This window comes from Salmo salar, chromosome 19 (assembly GCF_965601325.2).
Source record: "Salmo salar chromosome 19, fSalSal1, whole genome shotgun sequence".
NCBI classification, from domain to species: domain Eukaryota; kingdom Metazoa; phylum Chordata; class Actinopteri; order Salmoniformes; family Salmonidae; genus Salmo; species Salmo salar.
The window spans coordinates 70895555-70920866 of NC_138309.1; the positions used below are offsets into that span (position 1 = coordinate 70895555).

Consider the following 25312-nt stretch of genomic DNA (forward strand, 5'->3'; position numbering starts at 1 on the left):
GACTTCAGAATTGCATTGGGGGCATACTAATATTGCAAGCTACTGTATGGGTTTTGGGTCCATTACATTTATTAGCTAACTCAGTGCCACACAGATTACAATTATAAAGACTTTACACAAATATTAGCGTCGTAGCTCTTATAGCGGGACTTTAACCGTGATAAATCACCTCACTATTCAGTCTATCGGACATTCATATTGCTATGTACAGCCTTAACTATGGCTCTTGGAGGATTCTACTTTTTTTTTTATCCGTTTGAATCACTTTCAATGGGGTACCTTTATTTTGAAAGCGAACCGCTGATTCACGGTTATGTTGTTCACAACACAACCCACACGTTTCGGGAACACGGCCTATGGCTGTCTGTGGATGTGGCATTCTGACGACGTGTCTTTACTCAGCAGTTGTCAATTTTGCTGCAGCGGGAACCTTCGCCTTTTATAAGTACTGACTGTTGGTGAGACATCTTTTGAATGAATTCTCTATTGTGTTTCTCTATTTGGCTGCCTCAACGTTAGTCTATTGCTAGCTAGTCAGATCCTAGCCTGCTGTAGCTAGCGTTCTCTATCGACTATAGTAACGTTAGCTAGAAGCGGCCATATTGAAGTAACGTTAGCCGCATATTTTATCGTTCCCCCCAGTTTTCTCGTCATTAAGTAAAGTTGCTGCGGAAATCGAAACATTTGCAGCCTGAATAGATAAAGTGTTAAGTACGAACTGGTCAAGGGGTCACGTGTATTACCGGCTGGCCACATCAAGCCCAGACGATAGTGGAGGTCTATGCCCAGCCTAGCTTGTACTAGTAGCCTACAGCTTGATTTAACGAACATTTTCTAGCTAGACATTTCAGCAGCCACATCAACAGACTAACATGAGAACTTCGTTAGCCAACGTTACACATTTGATTTATGACAGTACTATAGTTAGTTAGTTACGTTAGTTATCATAATGACCCTGTCCAGTTGTACAAAATTGACAGCTTAGCTTCCATTTATGGTAACCCTGGCCGATTTGTGATATCCATGGACGAACTAGCTAGTCGTAGGATAAAGCAGTGGGCACTGAATTGGCACTATTTCTGTAACTACAGCTATCAATTTTTAGCAAAACACCACAAGTAACTATACTGAACAAAAATATAAACGCAACAATTTCAAATACTTTACTGAGTTAGTTCTTATGAGGAAATCAGTCAATTGAAATAAGTAAATTAGGCCCTAATCTATGGATTTCACATGACTGGGAATACAGCTATGCATCTGTTGGTCACAGACATACCTTTAAAAAAAATGGGCCTCAGGTATTTCTATGCATCGATAAAATGCAATTGTGTCTGTAGTTTATTCCTGCCCATACCATTCATAACCCCACTGCCACCATGGTGCACTCTGTTCACAACGTTGACATCAGCAAACTGCTGGCCCACACGTCATACATGTGGTCTGAGGCCGATTGGAGGTATAGCCAAATTCTCGAAAACACGTTGGAGGCGGCTATGGTAGAGAAATGAACATTACATTCTCTGGCAACCGATCTGGTGGACATTACTGCAGTCATGCCAATTGCATGCTCCCTCAACTTGAGACATTTGCGGCTTTGTGTTGTATGATAAAACTGCACATTTTAGTGGCCTTTTATTGTCCCAGCACAAGGGGCACCTGTGTAATGCTCATGCTGTTTAATCATATACTTGATATGCCACTTGTCAGGTGGATTTATTATCTTGGAAAATGAGAAATGCTCATTAACAGGGACGTAAACAAATTTGTGCACAAAATAAGCTGTATGTGCGAATGGAACATTTCTGGGATCTTTTATTTCAGCTCATGAAACATGGGACCAAAACTTTGCATGTTGCATTTTATATTTTTGTTGTGTGTAGTATAGCTGGTTAACTTCAGCGCTTGAGACTGTTGACAGCTATTTTCTACCAATTATCTACAACAACGAGACAATTTGGTTTAGCTTACTCACAAGCAGATGTACACCTGTATATCAGCCTAAAGGATGCCCACTTTATTGTGATTTATAAATAGCTGTGTACTGTCCTCAGGTCACATTGCCATGATGTTGCAGAGGCTGGCCTTGTGTTCCAGTCTACGGTCCAGGAGCCTGCAAGCAAATGTTTGCCCACGCTTTGCCAGGGCAGTGTCCCAAACCAAGTGTAAGTAGCCAACCTCATTCCACCATTCCAAAACACACTGCACTGGTGCACCCCACTACAGATGACACTTGGCACTTAACACACCTCTTTGGCAGTCTCAGACGTTTGTCCATATAATAGCCTAACATATGCTGTTGTCAGACAACCCAAGGTTTACGACGAGAACTGCTGTTCAGTACATTTTGGATAAAGGTATTTTGGGTCATGTTCAGTAGGTATGAAACGGACGCAAACAAGTTAAATATGAGGGTACTATCTGAACTAAGAAACTTTAATTTTAGTTTTTCGTTGCATAATGTTTCGTTACGGTGTGCCCTAATGAACATGACTGGTGTTAAATGAATGTCCTGTTATCTGTTGCAGTCCCTGTCACCCATTCTCCTGGGAAGTCAGCAGCGCACCGCAGTGAGCTCAGACAGGCCAAGCGCATTGTGGTGAAATTGGGCAGTGCTGTGGTGACGCGGGGAGATGAGTGTGGCTTGGCCCTCGGGCGTCTCGCCTCCATTGTGGAGCAGGTGAGGTCACGACCCGGTCATTGATGATATAGGTTGTAATGACCAGGAACTACTAACGAGAACCAGAAATAATGTAGAAATAGAAGACTCCAGAATATTGAAATTCAAGACATGATTATGTGGGTTTTGATTGGCATTGAAGGTATCTTCTAAAATTTAAAGGGAGAAACTGCTGAGGTAATGTTCAGTTATATTTTGGGTGGGTCTTTAGAGAATACTTGTTGAAGATAGAATTAAGTTGATGAATAAGTGGTGTGTAAGAAGAGCTCATTGTTGTGTGTGCCCCTTAGGTGGCCGTGCTGCAGAACCAAGGCAGGGAGATGATGATTGTCACCAGTGGGGCTGTTGCTTTCGGAAGGCAGAGACTGAGACACGAGATCCTGCTATCTCAGAGCGTCAGACAAGCCTTGCACTCTGGACAGAACCAACTCAAAGAAATGGTATACCAAGTCACTTCACAACAGATTGGATGATAATGGACAATCGATCAATAACTATTGGCATATTGGCTTTTACTCATGATTTTTATTTCTCTGCGCTTCAGTCACTTCCAGTTCTGGAGGCCCGGGCGTGTGCAGCTGCTGGACAGAGTGGCTTGATGGCTCTGTATGAAGCTATGTTCACCCAGTACAGCACCTGCACTGCACAGGTACAAACACACTTACAAAAGTATTACTGTATCATTCTTTGCAGATGGAATTGCATAGTGTCTGATTTCACTACATTCATTTATTGTATGCCTTTTCTTAGCCAAAGTTGTATTGACAAATCAAATGTTATTAGTCACATGCGCCGAATACAACAAATGTAGAACTTACAGTGAAATGCTTACTTACGAACCCCTAACCAACAATGCAGTTTTAAAAAATACAGATAAGAATAAGAAATAAAAGTAACAAGTAATTAAAGAGCAGCAGTAAAATAACAATAGTGAGACTATATACAGGGGGGTACCGGTATAGAGTCAATGTGCGGGGGCACCGGTTAGTTAAGGTATTATGTACATGTAGGTAGAGTTATTAAAGTAACTATGCATAGATAACAACAGAAAGTAGCAGTGGGGTAAAAGAGGGGGGGAGGGGGGCAATTCAAATAGTCTGGGTATCCATTTGATTAGATGTTCAGGAGTCTAATGGCTTGGGGGTAGAAGCTGTTTAGAAGCCTCTTGGACCTAGACTTGGCGCTCCGGTACTGCTTGCCGTGCGGTAGCAGAGAGAACAATCTGACTAGGGTGGCTGGAGTATTTGACAATTTTTAGGGCCTTCCCCTGACACCGCCTGGTATATAGGTCTTGGATGGCAGGAAGCTTGGCCCCAGTACATGTTTTTAGAATGACTATATGCCTACGTTAAACCCTCAATCTGAGATCTTTCGTATGCCTCTTCAATAGATCCTGGTGACGAACCTCGACTTCCACGATGAGCAGAAGCGTCGCAACCTGAACAGCACCCTCCACGAGCTGCTGCGCATGAACATAGTGCCCATCATCAACACCAATGACGCAGTTGTACCGCCCCCTGTTCCAAACAGTGACCTTCAGGGGGTAAATGTAGGTATATTGTGAAGGGCATGCTGGGAATGCATAGTGTGGTTGTGATGGTTTATTACATAAGGCATATTTTATTTTACTTTCTCCACCCACACAAATGTTTCATTTTGGTTTAGCATCTGTTTGAAATTAAATGTAATTAGCTTTGATCATTTCTACTTTTATTAGTGCTTCTTCATGCATCTGAGGGGCGAATCCGGACTTCCACTTAGTCCTCCATTGATGCCAATGCAAACCTAAGTGAAAACTTGGCTAATGTGGAAGTTAGGATATGACTTATGTTGAAGTCAGAGCCAATGCTAGTGTAGAGGGGCCTATTGTAGCAAGTTTTATTCAGCAAGCTGCTCTTACTTTAAAATTACATCCTAGGCTAGGGTACACTGCATAGTTATGATACATGGCTACGATGAGCTGTTAGCATGTATTAAATGGGGTCATGCTGTTTTATGTTTTTTTTCTTGCATTTTAGGTAATACACATCAAGGATAACGACAGCTTGGCTGCAAGACTGGCTGTTGAAATGAAAGCAGACCTTCTTATTGCTCTATCTGATGTTGAAGGTATGTAATGCATTTCGAAATGAGCTACGTTGTTCATTTACTCTCAGCTAAAATAAAAATTATTTGCGTTGACCATGTTGTATCCCTCAGGATTGTATGACAGCCCCCCAGGAACAGATGACGCTAAACTCATCGATATCTTCTACCCCGGAGACCAGCAGTCTATCAGATATGGCTCAAAGTCCAAAGTGGGCATTGGGGGCATGGAGGCAAAGGTTAGTGGCAAGCAACCACCATCTACACTCCAGGTGTTAAAATAGTGTGGTTGGCCATTTGAAAGAAGGTTTTATCAATCAATCAATTTCATTTATAAAACCCTTTACATCAGCAGTTATCACAAGTGCCTTTACAGTAACTCGGACTAGGGCCCCAACGTCAAAAGCAAGCAGAAATAAAGAGGCAAGGAAATACGCCCTAAATAGAAGAAACCTAGGGAGGAACCAGGGTCAGAAGGGGGACACACCCTCCACTGGCTACTGGGTATGTCTCATTATAAATGTTTATTACAACCATGTTGTCTCACCCAGGTGAAGTCTGCTCTGTGGGCGCTTCAGGGTGGCACGTCGGTCGTCATTGCCAATGGCACAGACCCCAAAGTCACGGGCCACGTCATCACAGACATAGTGGAGGGAAAGAAAGTGGGCACATTCTTCTCTGAGGTCAAGCCTGCTGGTGAGTCACTGATAGCTTTGTAGAGAAATAAACTCCAACCTACAGTAGATTAGAAGCAGTAGTTACACTCATTAATAAACTACATTATTTGTAAAAATGCAGTTCATTACATTGCAATTCATGAGCATTTATAATAATATATATAACAAATTTATAAACATTTCAAAAAGCATTTATAATGGCTCATGTATGAAAGTGGTTATAAAGAGTCACTGAAACAGTTAAGTTGGTGAGATGCCCCACTCAGGTTCATGTTGTTGTGGGATGTGACACACAGGTCCCACTGTGGAGCAGCAGACAGAAATGGCCAGGCAGGCAGGCAGGACTCTGGCCACTCTTCACCCAGATGAGGTGAGCGTTCCCTTTTTTACCCTTTTCACCCTACAGAGCTGTGCCGAGCTGTACTGACTGGCCTGGTTATAGAGTGCCCATCTGAGCTGATGTGTGATCTATCTCTGCTGTACTTTAGTAATCTTTTTAAGACGTCTGTATTCATTCACACTCAACCAGAGAGGAGAGATAATTTGCCGTCTGGCTGACCTGCTGACAGAGAAGAAGGATGAGATCCTCAGTGCCAACAAGAGAGACATGGAGACTGCAGCATCATCAGGTACTCAATGCAGCTTCATCAGGTCACAATGGCCTCACAAATTAGGATCACACCAGATATTGTTAATATTGCTGACACAAGCTGTCTGTCGATATCAGCAATTGATATAAGGCATAAGAATTTTGGTCTTATATTTTAGTATGATTTCCCTCTAGGCCGTCTCTCCCAACCCCTGTTGGCAAGGTTGAGTCTGTCCACATCGAAGCTGAACAGCCTAGCCATAGGCCTGCGTCAGATTGCTGTATCATCCAGGGACAGCGTGGGGCAGGTGCTCCGCAGGACCAGAGTTGCCAACAACCTGGAGCTCGAACAGATCACTGTGCCCATCGGGGTCCTGCTGGTCATCTTTGAGTCCCGGCCCGACTGCCTTCCTCAGGTCAGTCACCTGATGGTGGCCATGCTGCTAAACCACAAAGCTCATCCTGGGCCCAATCCCAAATGGACCACTAGACCCTTCACCCTAGGCACTTGTGGAGATCTGAGAGGATTTGATTGGAAAATAAGCAATATGGTGAAACTTTAACATAGCCTATTAGAGGGCAAGGTGAAGCTATTACCATATTGCTTACATTTGTTAAATCCTCTAATTTATTAGTTATCTAAACATTTGTTTTATTTTACCCCCTTTTTCTTTACCCCCTTTTTCTAATTGGTAGTTACGATCTTGTCTCATCGCTGCATGTCCCCTACGGACTTGGGAGAGGCGACGGTCGAGAGACGTGTCTTCCGAAACACAACCCTGCCAAGCCGCACTGCTTCTTGACACACTGCTCGCTTAACCCCGCAGCCAGCCGCACCAATGTGTCGGAGGAAACACCATCCAACTGACAACCGAAGTCAGCTTGCAGGCGCCTGGCCCGCAACAAGCAGTTGCTATACCCGCAATAACATCTGCTAAATATGTGTATGTGACCAATAAAATTTGATTTGATTTAGAGCACGATGACACAAGGAAATCGCGGCCGGCATAACCCTCCCTTAACCCGGACGACGCTGGGCCAATTGTGAGCTGCCCCATGGGTTTCCCGGTCACGGCCAGGCTGTGATACAGCCTGGGATCGAACCCGAGGCTGTAGTGGTGCATCAGTACTGCAAAAGTGCCTTAGACCGCTGCGCCACTCGGGAGGCCTCAAATCCTCACAGATTTTAAGTACACAGGACATATGGTCTAAGGGTTGATTTGAGATTGCACCCTATTGTCTTTTATTTTCAGAGACATGATAGTACTGATGTGACTAAAGTGTCGTATGGACATGTACCGATATGAAATACAGGTGTCAGCTCTGGCTATTGCCAGTGGAAATGCTCTGTTACTGAAGGGGGGAAAAGAAGCGGCCAACACCAACCGTATCTTGCATCAACTGACCCAGGAGGCGCTCTCTCTCCACGGGGTGAAGGATGCTATTCAGCTGGTAAGAGCTTGATCCAAATCAATGGGAAATTTGAGGCAGGAGTTGAGTTTTAGGTTATGCATAACACTTATTAGATACACTTATGTTACAGAGAGGAGAAATCATTTGTGTCAGGGCTGGAGTAAATTCCATTTTAATTCAGTCATTTTAGGAAGTAAACTGAAATTCACTTTTCCCTCAATCCTTCTCTATGAGAAGATAATTGGAATTGACTGAATTAAAATGGAATTGACCCCAGCCCTGTTGTAGGTACATATGATTTTAGTTTGCATCGTAGTAAAGTATGTTATTAACGTGTGTGCTGTAGGTGAGTACCCGTGAGGAGGTGGAGGACCTGTGTAGACTAGATAAGATGATAGACCTGATCATCCCTCGAGGCTCATCCCAGCTGGTCAGAGACATCCAGAGAGCTGCCAAGGGCATCCCTGTGCTGGGACACAGTGAGGGCATCTGCCATGTCTACATCGACTCTGAGGCCTGCATCGAAAAGGCTATTGACATCAGTGAGTGCTTCATTACCCCATTGTTTATAAGCAACAATGTACAATGTGTAGTTTTAAACTTATGGTGAAGCTATCTTGTGGATGTCATGAACTGTCAGTCCTTGTGTCTATGGCACGTGTCAAACTCGTTCCGCGGAAGGCAGAGTGTCTGCCGGTTTTCGCTCCTCCCTTGTACTTGATTGATGAGTTAAGGTCACTGATTGGTAAGAAACTCCCCTCAACTGGTTGTCTAGGTCTTAAAAACCAAAAACCAGCAGACGGCTTTAGTTAACATTAAATTATGAACTCATTCATACACCCAGTCCTCTTAAGTCAGTGGTTCCCAAAGTTTTTATAGTCCCGTACCCCTTCAAACATTCAACCTCCAGATGCGTACCCCATCTAGCACCAGGGTCAGCGCACTCTCAAATGTTGTTTTTTCCGCCATTGTAAGCCTACCACACACACTATACGATACATTTATTAAACATGAGAATGTGAGTGTGAGTTTTTGTCACAACCCGGCTCGTGGGAAGTGACAGAGCTCTTATAGGACCAGGGCACAAATAATAATATAATAATACTTTTTTTCTTTATTTAGCCATCTTACATATAAAACCTTATTATTCACAATTTGAGGAACAAACTCACCACAGGTTAATGAGAAGGGTGTGCTTACAGTTGAAGTCGGAAGTTTACATACAACTTAGCCAAATACATTTTAAACAATTCCTGACATTTAATCCTAGTAAAAATTCCCTGTCTTTGGTCAGTTAGGATCACCACTTTATTTTAAGAATATGAAATGTCAGAATAATAGTAAAGAGTGATTTATTTCAGCTATTATTTCTTTCATCACATTCCCAGTGGGTCAGAAGTTTACATGCACTCAATTAGTATTTGGTAGCATTGCCTTTAAATTGTTGAACTTGAGTCAAACGTTTCGAGTAGCCTTCCACAAGCTTCCCACAATAAGTTGGATGAATTTTGGCGCTTTTATTTTAACTTAATATAATACATAAAAATCTATTTAGTCTCAAATAAATAATGCAACATGTTCAATTTGGTTTAAATAATGCAAAAACAGTGTTGGAGAAGAAAGTAAAAGTGCAATATGTGCCATGTAAAAGCTAACGTTTAAGTTCCTTGCTGAGAACATATGAAACCTGGTGGTTCCTTTTAACATGAGTCTTCAATATTCCCAGGTAAGAAGTTTTAGGTTGTAGTTATTATAGGAATTATAGGACTATTTCTCTCTATACCATTTGCATTTCATATACCTTTGACTATTGGATGTTCTTATAGGCACTATAGTATTGCCAGCCTAATCTTGGGAGTTGATAGGCTTGAAGTCATAAACAGCGCTGTGCTTCAAGCATTGCGAAGAGCTGCTGGCAAACGCAGGAAAGTGCTGTTTGAATGAATGCACACGAGCCTGCTGCTGCCTACCACCGCTCAGACTGCTCTGTCAATATCAAGTCATAGACTTAATTATAATAAACACAGCAATACGAGCCTTGGGTCATTAATATGGTCAAATCTGGAAACAATCATTTCGAAAACAAAAAGTTATTTCTTTCAGTGAAATACGGAACCATTCCGTATTTTATCGAATGGGTGGCATCCATAAGTCCAAATATTGTTGTTAGATTGCACAACCTTCAATGTTATGTCATAATTATGTATGAAGGAAAAAGGAAACCGCACACTGCTCTTGATAGTATCACTGATATTTAATAAGCTTACGTATCGTCAGAGCTTTTGTGAATTTTCTGAAAACAGCACCTCTATGTAGACCTAGCCCCACCCACATCCATTCCACGTATGGAAAGGGGTTGGAGGCAAAGGAAAAATAAGTGCTACCAAACATAACAATATGCATTTCACAAACACTTCAAAAGTGTATAAGACGCATTGAATACGTCCATAAAACCACAATGAGGACATAGCAAGTTTTCATGAATCATTGGGTACATCATACGAAAACATCAGAGTAATCTTAAATAGGCACATAATTCATGTTCAAATTCACAACATAACATACATAGGCATTTCATCATTAAGTCCTTTGGGAAATAATGTTTGGAGGGTGAAATCCAAAAACATTCTCTTTTGCTCAGAGTATTGTTAATATCACCTCCCCTGTCTGATATCTTGACTTTCTCTATGCCACAAAATGTAAAAGGTAGAAATGTCATGTTTTAGGTCATTAAAATGTACTGCGACTGGATAATCCCTGTCGTTTCGCCTGATTGAAATTTTATGTTCACTAATTCTCTGTTTGAGAGAGCGGGATGTCTTACCGACATAGCAGCGCCCACATGGACATTTAATAATGTAAATAACATGGGTGGTGGTACACGTAATGATAACATTTATTTGAAACCGTTTTCCTCTGTGGGGGTGGCAGAAATATTCACTGGCTGATTTTCTTTCGTGGCTGGCAGTTGGCATGAACCAGTTTATCGCGTAAATTGCGACCTCTCCTATACACAATAAGTGGTGGATTTTTAAATTCAGCCGGCAAAGCTGGGTCCGATGATAAAATATGCCAGTGTTTCTTGACCACACCTCACACTTTTCGCGAATTCAAAGTATATGTGGTTGTGAACATTACGGAGTGTTCTTTTGCTTTAGCGGGTCTTTTTTGTAACAATTCATCTAGTGTTTTTCCCAATGCCAAATTAAGAGCTTCATCCACACATTGTGGCGAATAGCCTCTTCTTAGAAACATAATGCGCATCTCCGCTGCTTTTTCTAGATAATCATCTGTGGAGTAGCATATACGGCGCACTCTGAACAATTGGCTTCTTGGAAGTCGTCTTTTTAATGGCTCAGGATGGAAGCTGTCCCCGTGTAATAGAGTATTTCTGTCCATTTCTTTTCTATACAGAGTTGTAAACAGGGTTCCATTTGATTTCTCAATCCACATATCGAGGTAATGAACGCGTTGAGTGTCACTTTCAATAGTGAATTTGAGATTGGCCGTTAGGCCGATACGTAAGCTTATTAAATATTAAATATCAGTGATACTATCAAGAGCAGTGTGCGGTTTCCTTTTTCCTTCATCCTGTTTCAATTGTTGCCATGCACCTGCAATAAGATTGCTCAGATGTGCGAGTGCCTTTTGAATTATGTTATAATTATGTAAAATGTCATAATTATCTAAAATTCTGGCAAATTATTTACGGTCTTTGTTAGGAAGAAATGGTCTTCACACAGTTCGCAATGAGCCAGGCGGCCCAAACTGCTGCATATACCCTGACTCTGCTTGCACAGAACGCAAGAGAAGTGACATAATTTCCCTAGTTATTATTGCCTGCTAGCATGAATTTCTTTTAGCTAAATATGCAGGTTTAAAACATTATTTAATTTTGTATTGATTTTAAGAAAGGCAATGATGTTTATGGTTAGGTACATTGGTGCAACGACAGTGCTTTTTTGCGAATGCGCTTGTTAAATCATCACCCGTTTGGCGAAGTAGGCTGTGATTTGATGATAAATTAACAGCCACCGCATTGAATATTTGCAATGCAGGACAAGCTAGTTAAACTAGTAATATCATCAACCATGTGTAGTTAACTAGTGATTGTTAAGATTGTTTTTTTTATAAGATTAATGCTAGCTAGTAACTTACCTTGGCTCCTTGCTTTACTCGCGTAACAGGTGGTCAGCCTGCCACGCAGTTTCCTTGTGGAGTGCAATGTAATCGGCCATCATCGGCGTCCAAAAATGCCGTTTACCGATTGTTATGAAAACTTGAAATCGGCCCTAATTAATCGGTCATGCTGATTAATCGGTCAACCTCTAGACTCCAACATAAGTGTATGTAAACTTCCCACTTCAACTGTAACTCTCCAATGTTGGGTTGTATTGGAGAGAGTCTGTCTTAAATAATTCTGTGCCTGTATTTAGTTTTCATGCTTGTGAGGGCCGAGAATCCACTCTCACATAGGTACGTGATTGCAAAGGGCATCAGTCTTAACAGTGTGATTTGCCAAGGCAGGATACTCTGAGCGCCGCCCAATCCAGAAATCTGGCAGTGGCTTCTGATTTAAATTACATTTTCACAGAACCGCTTGTTGCAATTTTGATGAGGCTCTCTTGATTAGATATCGGTAACTGGACTGGAGGCAGGGCATGAAAGGGAACACGAATCCAGTTGTTTGTGTCGTCCGTTTCGGGAAAGTACTTGCGTAATTGCGCACCCAGCTCAATCGGGTGCTTCGCTATATGACATTTTCTGTAAGCTTGAGTTAATTTGCACACAAAAAAATCATACAATGATGGAAAGACCTGTGTGTTGTCCTTGTTAATGCAGACAGAAAAGAGCTCCAACTTCTTAAACACAGCCTCAATTTTGTCCCGCACATTGAATATAGTTGCGGAGAGTCCCTGTAATCCTAGATTCAGATCGTTCAGCGAGAACAAACACCACCTAGATAGGCCAGTCGTGTGAGAAACTCCCTTGGCAGCAAGAGCCTCTCGGTGGATGCTTCAGTGGCACCGGGAGCAACTGCTTGCACGCTCGTTACCACTCCACTATGTCTTCCTGTCATGGCTTTTGCGCCATCAGTATAGATACCAACACATCTTGATCACAAGTCCATTTGATGGCCCAAAGCTGTCCAGTACTTTAAAAATATCCTCATGTTGTCCTCGTTTACAGAAGAGGATGTCATCCTTAATTGACCTCCCATAAACGTAACGGACATATGCCAGGAGCTGTGCCAGGCCCGCCACGTCTGACTCATCCAGCTGTAACGCATATAATTCACTGGCTTGTATGCAAAGCAGTAATTGTTTCAAAACATCTCCCGCCGTGTCACTGATGCATCAGGAAACAGTGTTGTTTGAGGAAGCCATTGTCTGTATAGTTTTTTTGGCCTTTTGTCCCAGCCATATCCGCAGCAGCAGGAAGAATTAAATCCTCTACGATAGTATGGGGCTTGCCTGTCCTAGCCACTCGGTAGCTCACCATATAAGATGCTTCTAGCCCCTTCTTTTTAATGGTCTGTTGCTTTTATACATGTCTTACTACTCGAAAGTTGTCTTTATTCTCACTCAAACTCCCGTTGCTTATTTTTCAAATTGTCATGTTTCATTTCTAAATGTCTGAGCAAAAGTTCAGGTTTCCTGCTGAAGAGTTATGATTAATGTGATTGGATGTTAATTATTTGACTAGGCTACTTGTATTTGACATTGTTGTTATTTCGCTCTACACTAGGTGGTTTTAATAAAATCTTTGGCAGTGAAACAAGGCTAATCAGGTGAGGGGGGGGAACTCACCCAAATGTATAGCCCCGTTGGAAAATATAAATGTACTGTTTGAAAATGTGAAAGAAAAAAAAAAGTTTTTTTTATGTGCATCACATTTTTATTTGGCGTACCCCCTACGGCATTACGCGTACTGCTGGGAATACCTGCTCTAAGTGAACGGTAGTCTAATAAATGTTCTCTCTGCAGTCAAAGACTCTAAATGTGACTACCCTGCGGCCTGCAATGCCATGGAGACCCTACTCCTCCACAGAGATCTACTGAGGACACCTCTGTTTGACCAGATTATAGACATGCTTAGAGTGGAACAGGTGAGACGTGCATACACACCCACCATCTCTCCATGTAGACGATACACATACTCATACTGAGACTTGTTCAGTAACTTATACAGATGACAGACATTACACAACCCAGAGCATTAATGCACTATATAGAGACATCATTTATAAAGGGAGAGACCAGGCCAACACTCTGTTAGACCTTTTTGGTGTTGTCATCCAAAGCATTGTCATCTCTAAAGCAGCCATTCATAAACTTACCGGAGAACCCCACAGCAGAATAGTTAATAATTCCAACAATAACTTATTCATGTAGTACCTTGCCACCCTATCTGACCAATTGTAATGGGGGAAGGCTTACTGTCTTTTTTATTTAACCCTTTCACACGTACCATCACATGGGGTGTGATCATTCTACAGTGGTCCCTGAAGCGTATGATCACACCCCTTGTGATTAGAACACTCATTTAGAACGCTCATTTAGAACGCCATAGTTTCGAATGACGCAACAATTAGCATTTGAGCTGGCCACACTTTTTTTCAGAAACTATTTACACAAACACAGTCCTTACAAAGTTATGTCCAGAATGTTAGCAGTTTATTTTTGGATGCAATGTTCAGATATTCACAGAACTGTATATATAGCACAACACGATCATCCTAACCGGAAAAATGTAGGCTACATTTGTCCTAGCGCTAACTGAGGAAAGATTGACCCAACACAAGCAGTCATATTTTCTAACTCTCGGCTGACATAAACTGCAATATGAATTAGCTAATAGCAATTACTATGTATAATTAATCACATCACGGGTGAGCTCACCATTGATCGAAATAATTAGGTAAAACACTTTCTAGAAATTGAAAGTAATCCGTCGATTAGTTTCAGCGCGCAGCCATGCATTTTGTTCCTCACAGAAACCAAAGATGATAAGAGAAGACAAGATGAGTTTGGTCTGTTTATAGTATGCATGTTGAAGGGGTGTGTCATCTACTGTCGTTCACATCCCACCATTCATTTCCAGAAGTCCTCAAAAAATGAGTGAACTCCTACTCACCTCATTTTGTTATAACATCTTAGGTCAAACAGATGATTTCTTGAAACCCAGAATGCATTGTATGTCAACAAACATGGCTCCATACACATAGCTGGAATTAGCTTAGCTCATCATAATCAGTACAACCTTCAAAACATTATTTTACACACATACTATGTGCCCATTACAATTTATGCAAAAATCGGAACGCATGAGTTATCACCGGTAATTGAAAAACGTGAATAAAATAGTAAATATATCAATAATACCACACAACACTTTCTGATAGTGATTTATTGATACAAATGGTGCGTGCAGGCAGTCAATCACGGTAACCTCTCACTCCCACTCTGAGCCATTCAGTGTTGTTGTTTTATGTAACAATCACATTCTGGAATGGAGAGAACGTTCGAACATCACGTGCATAAAAAAACTCACGCTGGGGCGACCGTTAGAGATATTTGGAACTCACACGTGAAAGGGTTAAATCAGTGAAGCATCTACCTGGTCAGTTTAATGAGATATTGGTAAAAAGTATTCTAATGTTGAGATACTGTATGTGCACATCCTTCTTTGATTTGAAATGTTATGTCCCTTTAACTACACAGTAGAGATATGTGTACATGGTCAAATACAGTCATCATTGAAAATGTAATGTCTTGTGTCATCCCACAGGTCAAGATCCATGCTGGCCCCAGGTTTGCCTCCTACCTGACCTTTAGCCCGTCTGAGGTGAAGTCTCTGAGGACAGAGTACGGGGACCTGGAGTGCTGCATTGAGGTGGTGGATAGTATGCAGGACGCCGTGGACCACATCCACAAATACGGCAGCTCCCACACAGATGTTATTGTTACAGATAACGGTGAGCAAATCCTGCAACGCACATGCACACATGTATATACACACACAGTTTTCAATGAGTTCTGTAGCACTGCATGTCAACGTTCCAATGTTGTCCTGTCCTAGTGTATAGGCCTACCATGCATTTATTTACAACAAATGCCTTTATGTTTACACTATAGGGTCCCAAAAAAATAACGTTGATGTCAAATTATTTAAAATACAGTAACTGCTTCCTAGAAATATATATATTGTAATGTTTTTCTGCACAGAGAAGACAGCTGAACAGTTCATGCAGCAGGTGGACAGTGCCTGTGTTTTCTGGAACGCTAGCTCTCGCTTTGCTGATGGATACAGATTTGGTCTTGGTGAGTACAAATAATTTTATCATACAAAAACATAACCGTAAATCTAATTATAAATGCTTTTAAAAAAAATTATAAATGTTGTATACTTATGAATTGTAATGCTTAGTTTGTTATAATGCTTATAAATGTGTATTCATGTTGAGTACAGTATTTAATTATATTCGTTTATTAATTCATATTCATGATAAACAGTTATTATAAAGTGTGTCTAGTCCAGCACATACTGATCCGTATTGTGGTGTTGCAGGTGCGGAGGTTGGCATCAGCACAGCTCGGATCCATGCGAGGGGCCCAGTGGGTCTGGAGGGGCTGCTGACCACCAAGTGGGTCCTCCGGGGTGAGGGGCACACAGTGGCAGAGTTCTCAGAGGCGGGCAGTATGAAGTACCTTCATGAGAACATCCCTGTTCCTCAGAGATTCCCCAGCTAGGAACCACAGTCAGTCATAGAACCCTCCAATACAGGAACTGTCATGTAAAGTGGGAAGTGAGAACCTTAAAGTTCATTTTTATTAGTAGTGCTTAAATTGCAACCTTATATATGGATCTGTATGTGACTGTGGAGGTCAACAAACCACATACATGAAAGCAGCAGGAGGCTGTTTTGTATCTGCTACAGTATCGGAGCGTGTAAAGCATTAAGATGACTTGGAAATGAATGAAGAGGTGGTGAACGGTTGCACAGGAAAGCGAATGGTCAAAGTATACGTGTGTGTGTACGCTATATATACAGAAGTATGTGGAGACCTGTTCAAATGAGTGGATTCAGCTGTTTCACCCATACCCGTTGCTGACAGGTGTATAAAATCGAGCACACAGCCATGCAATCTCCATAGGCCAACATTGGCAGTAGAATGGCCTTACTGAAGAGCTCAGTGACTTTCAACGTGGCACCGTCATAGGATACCACCTTTCCAACAAGTTAGTTCATCAACTTTCTGCCTTGCTAGAGCAATGTAAGTGCTGTCATTGTGAAGTGGAAACTTCTAGGAGCAACAACGGCTCAACCGTGAAGTGGTAGGCCTCACGTAAAAATCGTCTGTCCTCGGTTGCAACATTCCCTACCGAGTTCCAAACTGGCTCTTGAAGCAATGTCTGCACAAGCACTGTTCGTGGTAATTGGCCCAGTGTGGTCCAGGTTAGGAGAGGGTTTGGTAGGCTGGGATTTCGCTGTCCCATCGCGCTCTAGCGACTCCTATGGTGGGCCAGGTGCATGCACGCTGACACGGTCGCCAGGTGTACGGTGTTTCCACCGACACATTGGTGTGGCTGGCTTCCGGGTAAAGCGGGCATTGTGTCAAGAAGCAGCGTGGCTTGGCTGGGTCGTGTTTCGGAGGACGCAGGGCTCTCGACCTTCGCCTCTCCCGAGTTGCAGCGATGGGACAACACTATAACTAACAATTGGATACCACGAAATTGGTGAGAATTTTTATGTCTTGCGGGCCGGATTCAAGTTCCGGGGGGAACCAGAATACGCACCCCCCGTTAGACGATACTGTGCTTCCAACTTTGTGGCAACAGTTTGAGGAAGGCCCTTTTCTGTTTCAGCATGACAATGCCCCCTTGCACAAAACCAGGTCCATACAGAAATGGTTTGTTGAGATCGGTGTGGAAGAACTTGACTGGCTTACACAGAGCCCTGAACTCAACCCCATCGAACACCTTTTGGGATGAATTGGAACGCAGACTGGGAGCCAGGCCTAATCGCCCAACATCAGTGCCCCGACCTCCCTAATGCTATTGTGGCTGAATTGAAGCAAATCCCTGCAGCAATGTTCCAACATCTAGTGGAAAGCCTTCCCAGAAGAGTGGAGGCAGTTACAGTAGCAAAGGGGGGACCAACTCCATATTTATGCCCATGTTCAACGAGCAGTTTTCCACATACTTTTGGTCATGTAGTGTGTGTGTGAAAATATACACACAGTTGAAGTCGGAAGTTTACATACACCTTAGCCCAATACATTTAAACTCAGCTTTTCACAATTCCTGAATTTTTAATCCTGTCTTAGGTCAGTTAGGATCACCACCTTTATTTTAAGAATGTGACATGTCAGAATAATAGTAGAGAGAAGGATTTATTTCTTCACATTCCCAGTGGGTCAGAAGTTTATATACACTCAATTTGTATTTGGTAGCATTGCCTTTAAATTGTTTAACTTGGGTCAAACGTTTCGGGCAGCCTTCCACAAGCTTCCCACAATAAGTTGAGTGAATTTTGACCCATTCCTCCTGACAGAGCTGGTGTAACTGAGTCAGGTTTGTAGGCCTCCTTGCTCGCACACACTTTTTCAGTTCTGCCCACACATTTTCTATAGGATTGAGGTCAGGGCTTTGTGATGGCCACTCCAATACCTTGACTTTGTTGTCCTTAAGCCATTTTTCCACAACTTTGGAAGTATGCTTGGGGTCATTGTCCATTTGGAAGACCCATTTGCGACCAAGCTTTAACTTCCTGGCTGATGTCTTGAGATATCCACATCATTTTGCTCCCTCATGATTCCATCTATTTTGTGAAGTGCACCAGTCCCTCCTGCAGCAAAGCACCCCCACAACATGATGCAGCCACCCCCGTTGCTTCACGGTTGGGATGGTGTTCTTCGGCTTGCAAGCATCCCCCTTTTTCCTCCAAACATAAGGATGGTCATTATGGCCAAGCAGTTCTGTTTTTGTTTCATCAGACCAGAGGACATTTCTCCAAAAAGTACAATCTTTGTCCCCATGTGCAGTTGCAAACCGTAGTCTGGCTTTTTTTTATGGCGGTTTTGGAGCAGTGGCTTCTTCCTTGCTGAGTGGCCTTTCAGTTTATGTCGACATAGGACTCGTTTTACTGTGGATTTAGATTATTTTGTACCCGTTTCCTCCAGCATCTTCACAAGGTCCTTTGCTGTTGTTCTGGGATTGATTTGCACTTTTCGCACCAAAGTACGTTCATCTCTAGGAGACAGAATGCGTCTCCTTCCTGAGCGGTATGACGGCTGCGTGGTCCCATGGTGTTTATACTTGCGTACTATGGTTTACAGATGAACGTGGTACTTTCAGGCGTTTGGATATTGCTCCCAAGGATGAACCATGATTTCTTTTGATTTTCCCATGATGTCAAGCAAAGAGGAACTGAGTTTGAAGGTAGACATTGAAATACATCCAATTATGTAAATTAACCTATCAGGAGCTTCTAAAGTCATGACATAATTGTCTGGAATTTTCCAAGCTGTTTAGGCGCAGTCAACTTAGTGTATGTAAACTTCTGACCCACTGGAATTGTGATACTGTGAATTATAAGTGAAATAATCTGTCTGTAAACAATTGTTGGAAAAATGACTTGTTATGCACAAAGTAGATGTCCTAACCGACTTGCCAAAACTATAGTTTGTTAACAAGAAATTTGTGGAGTGGTTGATGACTTCAACCTAAGTGTATGTAAACTTCCAACTTGAACTTTACATGCATGCATACAGTACCAGTCAAAAGTTTGGACAGACCTAATAATTCCTTATTTTTACTTTTTTCTACATTGTATAATAGGGAAGACCTCAAAACTAACACATATGGAATCATGTAGTAATAAAAAAATTGAAATATATTTTAGATTCTTCAAAGTTGCCACCCTTTGCCTTGATGTCAGCTTTGCATACTCATGGCATTCTTTCAACCAGCTTCATGAGGAATGCTTTTCCAACAGTCTTGAAGGAGTTCCCACATATGCTGAGCACATGTTGGCTGCTTTTCCTTTACTCTGCTGTCTAACTCCTCCCAAACCATCTCAATTGGGTTGAAGTTGGGTGATTGTGGAGGTCAGGTCATCTGATGCAGCACTCCATCACTCTCCTTCTTGGTCAAATAGCCCTTACAGAGCCTGGAGGTGTGTTTGGTCATTGTCCTGTTGAAAAACAAATTATATTCCCACTAAGCGCAAACCAGATGGGATGGCATATTGCTGCAAAATGCTGTGGTAGCCATGCTGGTTAAGTGTGCCTCAATTTCTAAATAAATCACTGACTGTGTCACCAGCAAAGCACCATCACACATCCTCTTCCATGCTTCATGGTGGGAACCACACATACGTTCACCTACTCTGTGTCTCACAGAGACGGTGGTTGGAACCAAAAACCTCATTTGTACTAATCAGACCAAAGGACAGATTTCCACCGGTCTAATGTCCATTGCATGTTTCTCGGCCCAAGCAAGTCTCTTCTTCTTATTGGTGTCCTTTTAGTAGGGGTTTCTTTGCAGAAATTCAACCATGAAGTCCTGATTCATGCCGTCTCCTCTGAACAGTTTATGTTGATGTGTCTGTTATTACAATTCTGTGAGGCATTTATTTGGGCTGCAATTTCTGAGGCTGGTAACTCGAAGGAACTTATCCTCTCCAGCAGAGGTAACTCTGGGTCTTCCTTTCCTGTTGCAGTCCTCATGAGAGACAGTTTCATCAAAGCACTTGATGGTTTTTATGATTGCACTTTTTATTTATAATTATTTATTTTTTTTACCTTTATTTAACTAGGCAAGTCAGTTAAGAACAAATTCATATTTACAATGACGGCCTGCCCCGGCCAAACCCGGACGACGCGGGGCCAATTGTTCGCTGCCCTATGGGACTCCCAATCACGACCGGATGTGATACAGCCTGGATTTGAACCAGGGACTGTAGTTGGACTGCAGAGTAAAGGAAAGCAGCCAACAAGTGCTCAGCATATGTGGGAACTCATTCAAGACTGTTGGAAAAGCATTCCTCAATGAAGCTGGTTGAGAGAATGCCAAGAGTGTGCAAAGCTGTCATCAAGGCAAATGGTGGCTACCTTGAATAATCTAAACTATAATATATTTTGATTTGTTTAACACTTTTTTTTTTTGGTTACTACATGATTCAGTATGTGTTATTTCATAGTTTTGATGTCTTCACAAAATAGTAAAAATAAAAAAAATCCCTTCCAACGAGTAGGTGTGTCCAATCTTTTAACTGGTACTGTATGTGTATGTGAAAACACATTTATCTCAACAAAAATATAAACACAATGATTTTACTGAATTACAGTTCATATAAGGAAATCAGTCAATTGAAATAAATAAATTTGGCCCTAATCTATGGATTTCACATGACTGGGATGGGGTGGCGCCATGGATGTGCCTGGGAGGGCATAGGCCCACCCACTGGGGAGCCAGGCCCAGCCTATCAGAATTTTAATTTATTTTTTCTCCACAAAGGGGCTTTAGTACAGACAAATACTCCTCAGTTTCATCAGCTGTCCAGGTGGCTGGTCTCAGACGATCCCGGATGTGGAGGTCCTAGGCTGGCGTGGTTCCACGTGGTGTGCAGTTGTGAGGCCGGTTGTACGTAGTGCCAAATTCTCTAAAACGATTTTGGAGTCGGCGTATAGTAGAGAAATTAACATTCAATTCTCTGGCAACAGCTCTGATGGACATTCCTGCAGTCAGCATGCCAATTGCACATTCCCTCAACTTGAGACATCTGTAGCGTTGGCCTTATTTTCCCCGGCACAAGGTGCGGTGCACCTGTGTAATGATCATGCTGTTTAATCAGCTTCTTCATCTGCCTCACCTGTCAGGAGGATGGATTATATTGTCAAGGGTGTAACGCTCGCTAACAGGGATGTAAACAAATTTGTGCACAATTTGAGAGAATCTTTTTGTGTGTATAGAACATTTCTGGGAGTTTTTATTTCAGCTCATGAAACATGGGACCAACACTTTACATGCCGTGTTTTATATTTTTGTTCAGTGTATATATACACATCCATTCGTTGTGTGTGTCTGACAATCCCCTGCACTAGGTCTCGGCAGTAGGTTTTGTATAGTGACCACAGAGGTTGGACGTTTTGTGCAATTTATGCCTCCCCCCTCCACTCAAATGTTTATGGTAAAATTATTTGTAATCATGATTGGTATCTGGCCCTTGATTGATTTTGACAAAAAAAAATTATATAAACTTTTTCCCCCTTCTGTTTTTCATGTTTATGGTCACGTGTTTGGTGTCAGTACAGGTCCATAGTGAGAGTTTGTTATCTTTGGTTCCTCATGCCACAAATCTTTGAATAATAAATCTGATGTACAGTTTGGTACTTGACGTTCTCAATCATGTTTGTTTCACAATCACAGTTGGAAAAAATATTTTTGTACCCCTTTATTTGTTTTTTTGTTGATATGATTAATTATTGTGATTGATATCTGATTGCTCAAACTTGATTTACTTCTAGTGAACGTCAAAAACACCAACATTGAATTGCCTCACACTTCAAACATCAACTGGTAAGATTTTTGTTATATTCCAAACAGTGCTACATTGACAAGTTAACAAAGTTACTTTGTCATAGACACATGAAGTTCACTTGTTTCGATATAGGTCAGAATAATGTAAAAAAAAAAAAAAAAAACACCTCAATTTAAGCAGGCTCAGTTGGAAGAAATTGCAACTGTCTTTGCTGCTGCATGCTGCATTAGTGACACAATGAAATATACTGTCCCTGCAGTCCACTGGTTTATTATTCAATGTGAGGGGATGGTATGTATAAATTGACTTATGTCTGCATAAAGCCCTTTAAATGTTCTTGTATACAAATCTACACCAGGATTCCAATCCAATGCTTGCTTTCTTCAGCCCAGCCATATTCTCAGTAAGTGGTCTAATTACTGAAGGACAATCTCATTATTCCCTGATATCAACCATATTCTGAGATTGACTCATGTTGGCATCCCCTCTACATATGTATAGACTTCTGCAGGCTGTCAGACAGATCTAGCCTGGCTAGACAGAGCGATCTAGAGCCAGCTTTATTGGTTGTTTTGCTTCAGCTCTGTGACGCGACGCACTGAGCCGATGGTGGAGCTCATGCTGCCCCAGTCGCTGTGCTTGTTGTACTCGCCAGGGCGCAGGAAGTACTGATGGCCCCTGTAGTTTGGGTGCTCGTGGAGGATCCAGTAGCCCTCCATAACATTGCAGGAGGAAATGTCTCTCCGGTGGAAGCGGTCCTGCAGGTTGGGGCAGTCGTCGCTCAGCTCCATCATCTTTCCCCCAAAGTCTGATCTCTCAAAGATCTTCATCCTGTAGTTTCCGTTGTACTGTGCGAGGAGAAAATGTATTCACTTCATAGAACTGAAATAATGTTTTTTCAATGTGACTTTTAGGCCTGAACTTTGTATGAAGGCTTGGAAAGTTTGGGAAACTTTACATGAACTCCCTAGCTACACAGAATATTGTCATAACAATTAACAGCTGTTGTAAACTGTCATGACAGCTGATGTAAGCTTATGGGAATCTTGAATCTGAGAACATCTGACAGCTTCCACCTGAAAGACATCTCCTGCAATGTTATGGAGGGCTAACAAAACAACTGTTGTTTTGGTCAATTGGCAAGGCATACCTCCTACAAACATTCCTAAATAGTGGTTTGTGTCAAGTCAATTGCCTATTACCATGTAAAACTTATACCAGCTGTTATAAATGTTTACAAAGGTAAAACAGATTCAAGAGCATTTGTTTGTGTTATGTTGTGTCATGACGGTCAAGATATAGCCGTTCTCACAGCTGGGATTATGCGACAGGAGCGGATGCAGTCGTTGAAGCCGGACCAGCGATGGTGGTCAGGGTACTTCCCCCTTGTCAGCATGTACTGGTACCCAGAAAAGTTAGGCTTCTCATAGGCCATCCAGCACCCACTGTCCACCCGAATGGAGTTACATCGGGAGAAGTGGGAGTGCATGTCAGCGCAGTCACCACTGCACTCATAGTGGCGTCCCTCAAAATTCCTGCCCTCGTAGAAGATGATCTGAACAGAGAGCTTCTAAAGTTAATGGGAATACAGGCAGAAGCACATCTCTACATTTTAATCAACCTAGCTTAGAACCTTTCTGGGTGAAAAACACCGCTGTGTTTGGGTTTACACATGAAATTGACTCTGCAAATATATTTGAGAATGGCACAAAGGATAGGAGAACACCTATTTTCCTAGCCTTGGTCCCAGCTCTGAATGTGCTGTCTCACCAACACCTATCGTCATTGTCATGCCAAACAACGGCCATAGGAGTTGGTTATACAGCACAATCAGATCTAGAACCAGGCAAAAAAATATCTGGGATCATACTACAATTATGATTTCAGACAAAACTCATGACTAAATCTGAAATGGAACGGCAATAGACTTGAAAAGGCGGTCTGTAATGTTTTTTTTCTTTGGAAAATGATATGTTCTGCTTACCTTACCCATCATGACTGTGGAGGTCAACAGGACAGGCCTGTCCTCATCCCAGAGCCTTTTATGTGTCAGAGAAAAAGGATAGAGCATTGTTATTAAAATCAGGTGAGTTATCATGTCAGCACAAACTGTTCTATCTGCCCCTATGACACTGAGCACATGTCAACCTCATGCTCCCTTTAGATTAACTGTATTTGCATAACAATGGAATTCAGACTATTTACTAGGTCCGGACAATAGAGTTGCACACTTGGTGTTTGGTCCCGAGGAAAACATTGCTCAGAACAGGTTTGAAAAAGGTTAGTTGGAAAACTGGACTTCACAAACATCCCCGTCTGCCCCCCACCTGTTTTACTCTCACAGCCATATTTTTAAAAATAATTCTGAATGATGGGCTCGGATGTATAATAATCTTTGTTCAAGTAAACAGTTTTCAGGTTCCGTCTTGGAATATCCTCATATACTGCATTTACATATTTCTGTTACTGTACATATACAATAAACCATTATGGGTTCTTCCTCTTTGTGGAAAATGTAATAATTGAACTTGAATCTCGGGACTCTATTGATTTAGAACGTCAAACAAAAGTAGAGACAGAGTACTATATTTTATCCATACTGTAATATGTTTATTATAGTCCTAAAGTGCATTCCCACTTTAGGAGACGGGGTGCAATAGGCCTTTTCCATCTTTGTAATAATTCCAGTCTTCTATGGTGTTCACGCTCAGCTCGCTCTGTCGCTCCTAAAAACGGCGGGTGGTTTGCTGCAAATCTATTGTCAGAAATGTCAGCGGGTAGGTCCTACACATTAGTGGAATATTTCGGGGGCGATGACGGCTACCGCTGTGGTTATTGTAAAAATTAGAAGGGGAACTTCTCTCATTGTAGGTGTTGATTTGTAAAATTGCTGGGTCAACTTTATTTTACTGTCCTTCGTGAAGGCCTCGTCGTTGACAGCTGGCTAGTTAGCTTACTAACTCTTAGCGGACTCTTTGCTAGTGGAAAATGGCTGGCTATCTAATGTTAGCTAGCCATCACATAATTTTAGCTAGACACATAGCTAACCTTACGTAGTTGAAATATTTGGCAAGTTATTTGACACATGGTTTACAACTTCATAGTTAAACATATTGTTAACGTTAGCTAGTCAAGCACACCAAGTTAACCTTATTAGTTAGCTAACGCCGGTAGCACCCCCCAAAAATGTAAATCATTCTTCTACCTGTGTTACCACCGCAGATGGAACAATGAGCCAGATATTTCACCAGATGTTAAACTCTTAAGCATCCATTTGGCGTTTTCGCTTACAACTGAATATGATGGTGCGAGGAATCACA

At 41.9% G+C, this 25312-nt stretch overlaps 2 protein-coding genes across 4 annotated transcripts; one reads left to right on the forward strand and one right to left on the reverse strand.

The window, feature by feature from the left end:
* The first annotated feature begins 304 nt into the window (after positions 1-304).
* Positions 305-22155, forward strand: p5cs (Delta-1-pyrroline-5-carboxylate synthetase). 2 transcript variants are annotated; one of them, NM_001173831.1, is given in 19 exon segments: positions 369-458; positions 2055-2165; positions 2529-2680; positions 2971-3120; positions 3225-3329; positions 4071-4229; positions 4699-4789; positions 4880-5004; positions 5317-5461; positions 5739-5812; positions 5972-6071; positions 6227-6447; positions 7346-7483; positions 7791-7986; positions 13432-13553; positions 15236-15422; positions 15673-15768; positions 16016-16253; positions 21979-22155. In NM_001173831.1, coding segments are annotated over 17 exon segments (2343 nt in total). In that variant the 5' UTR covers positions 369-458; positions 2055-2065; the 3' UTR covers positions 16198-16253; positions 21979-22155.
* On the reverse strand, positions 21891-25312 carry LOC106579425 (gamma-crystallin S-1). 2 transcript variants are annotated; one of them, XM_014159328.3, is made up of 4 exons: positions 25198-25312; positions 23977-24031; positions 23305-23547; positions 21891-22840 (listed from the first exon to the last, which is right to left on the reverse strand). In XM_014159328.3, exons 2-4 carry the CDS (start codon positions 23986-23988, stop codon positions 22553-22555), a joined length of 543 nt encoding a protein of 180 aa, XP_014014803.1. In that variant the 5' UTR covers positions 23989-24031; positions 25198-25312; the 3' UTR covers positions 21891-22552. The 2 variants fall into 2 exon arrangements, with proteins under 2 accessions (XP_014014803.1, XP_045558580.1); XM_045702624.2 differs by having other exon boundaries at positions 23982-24031; positions 25198-25309.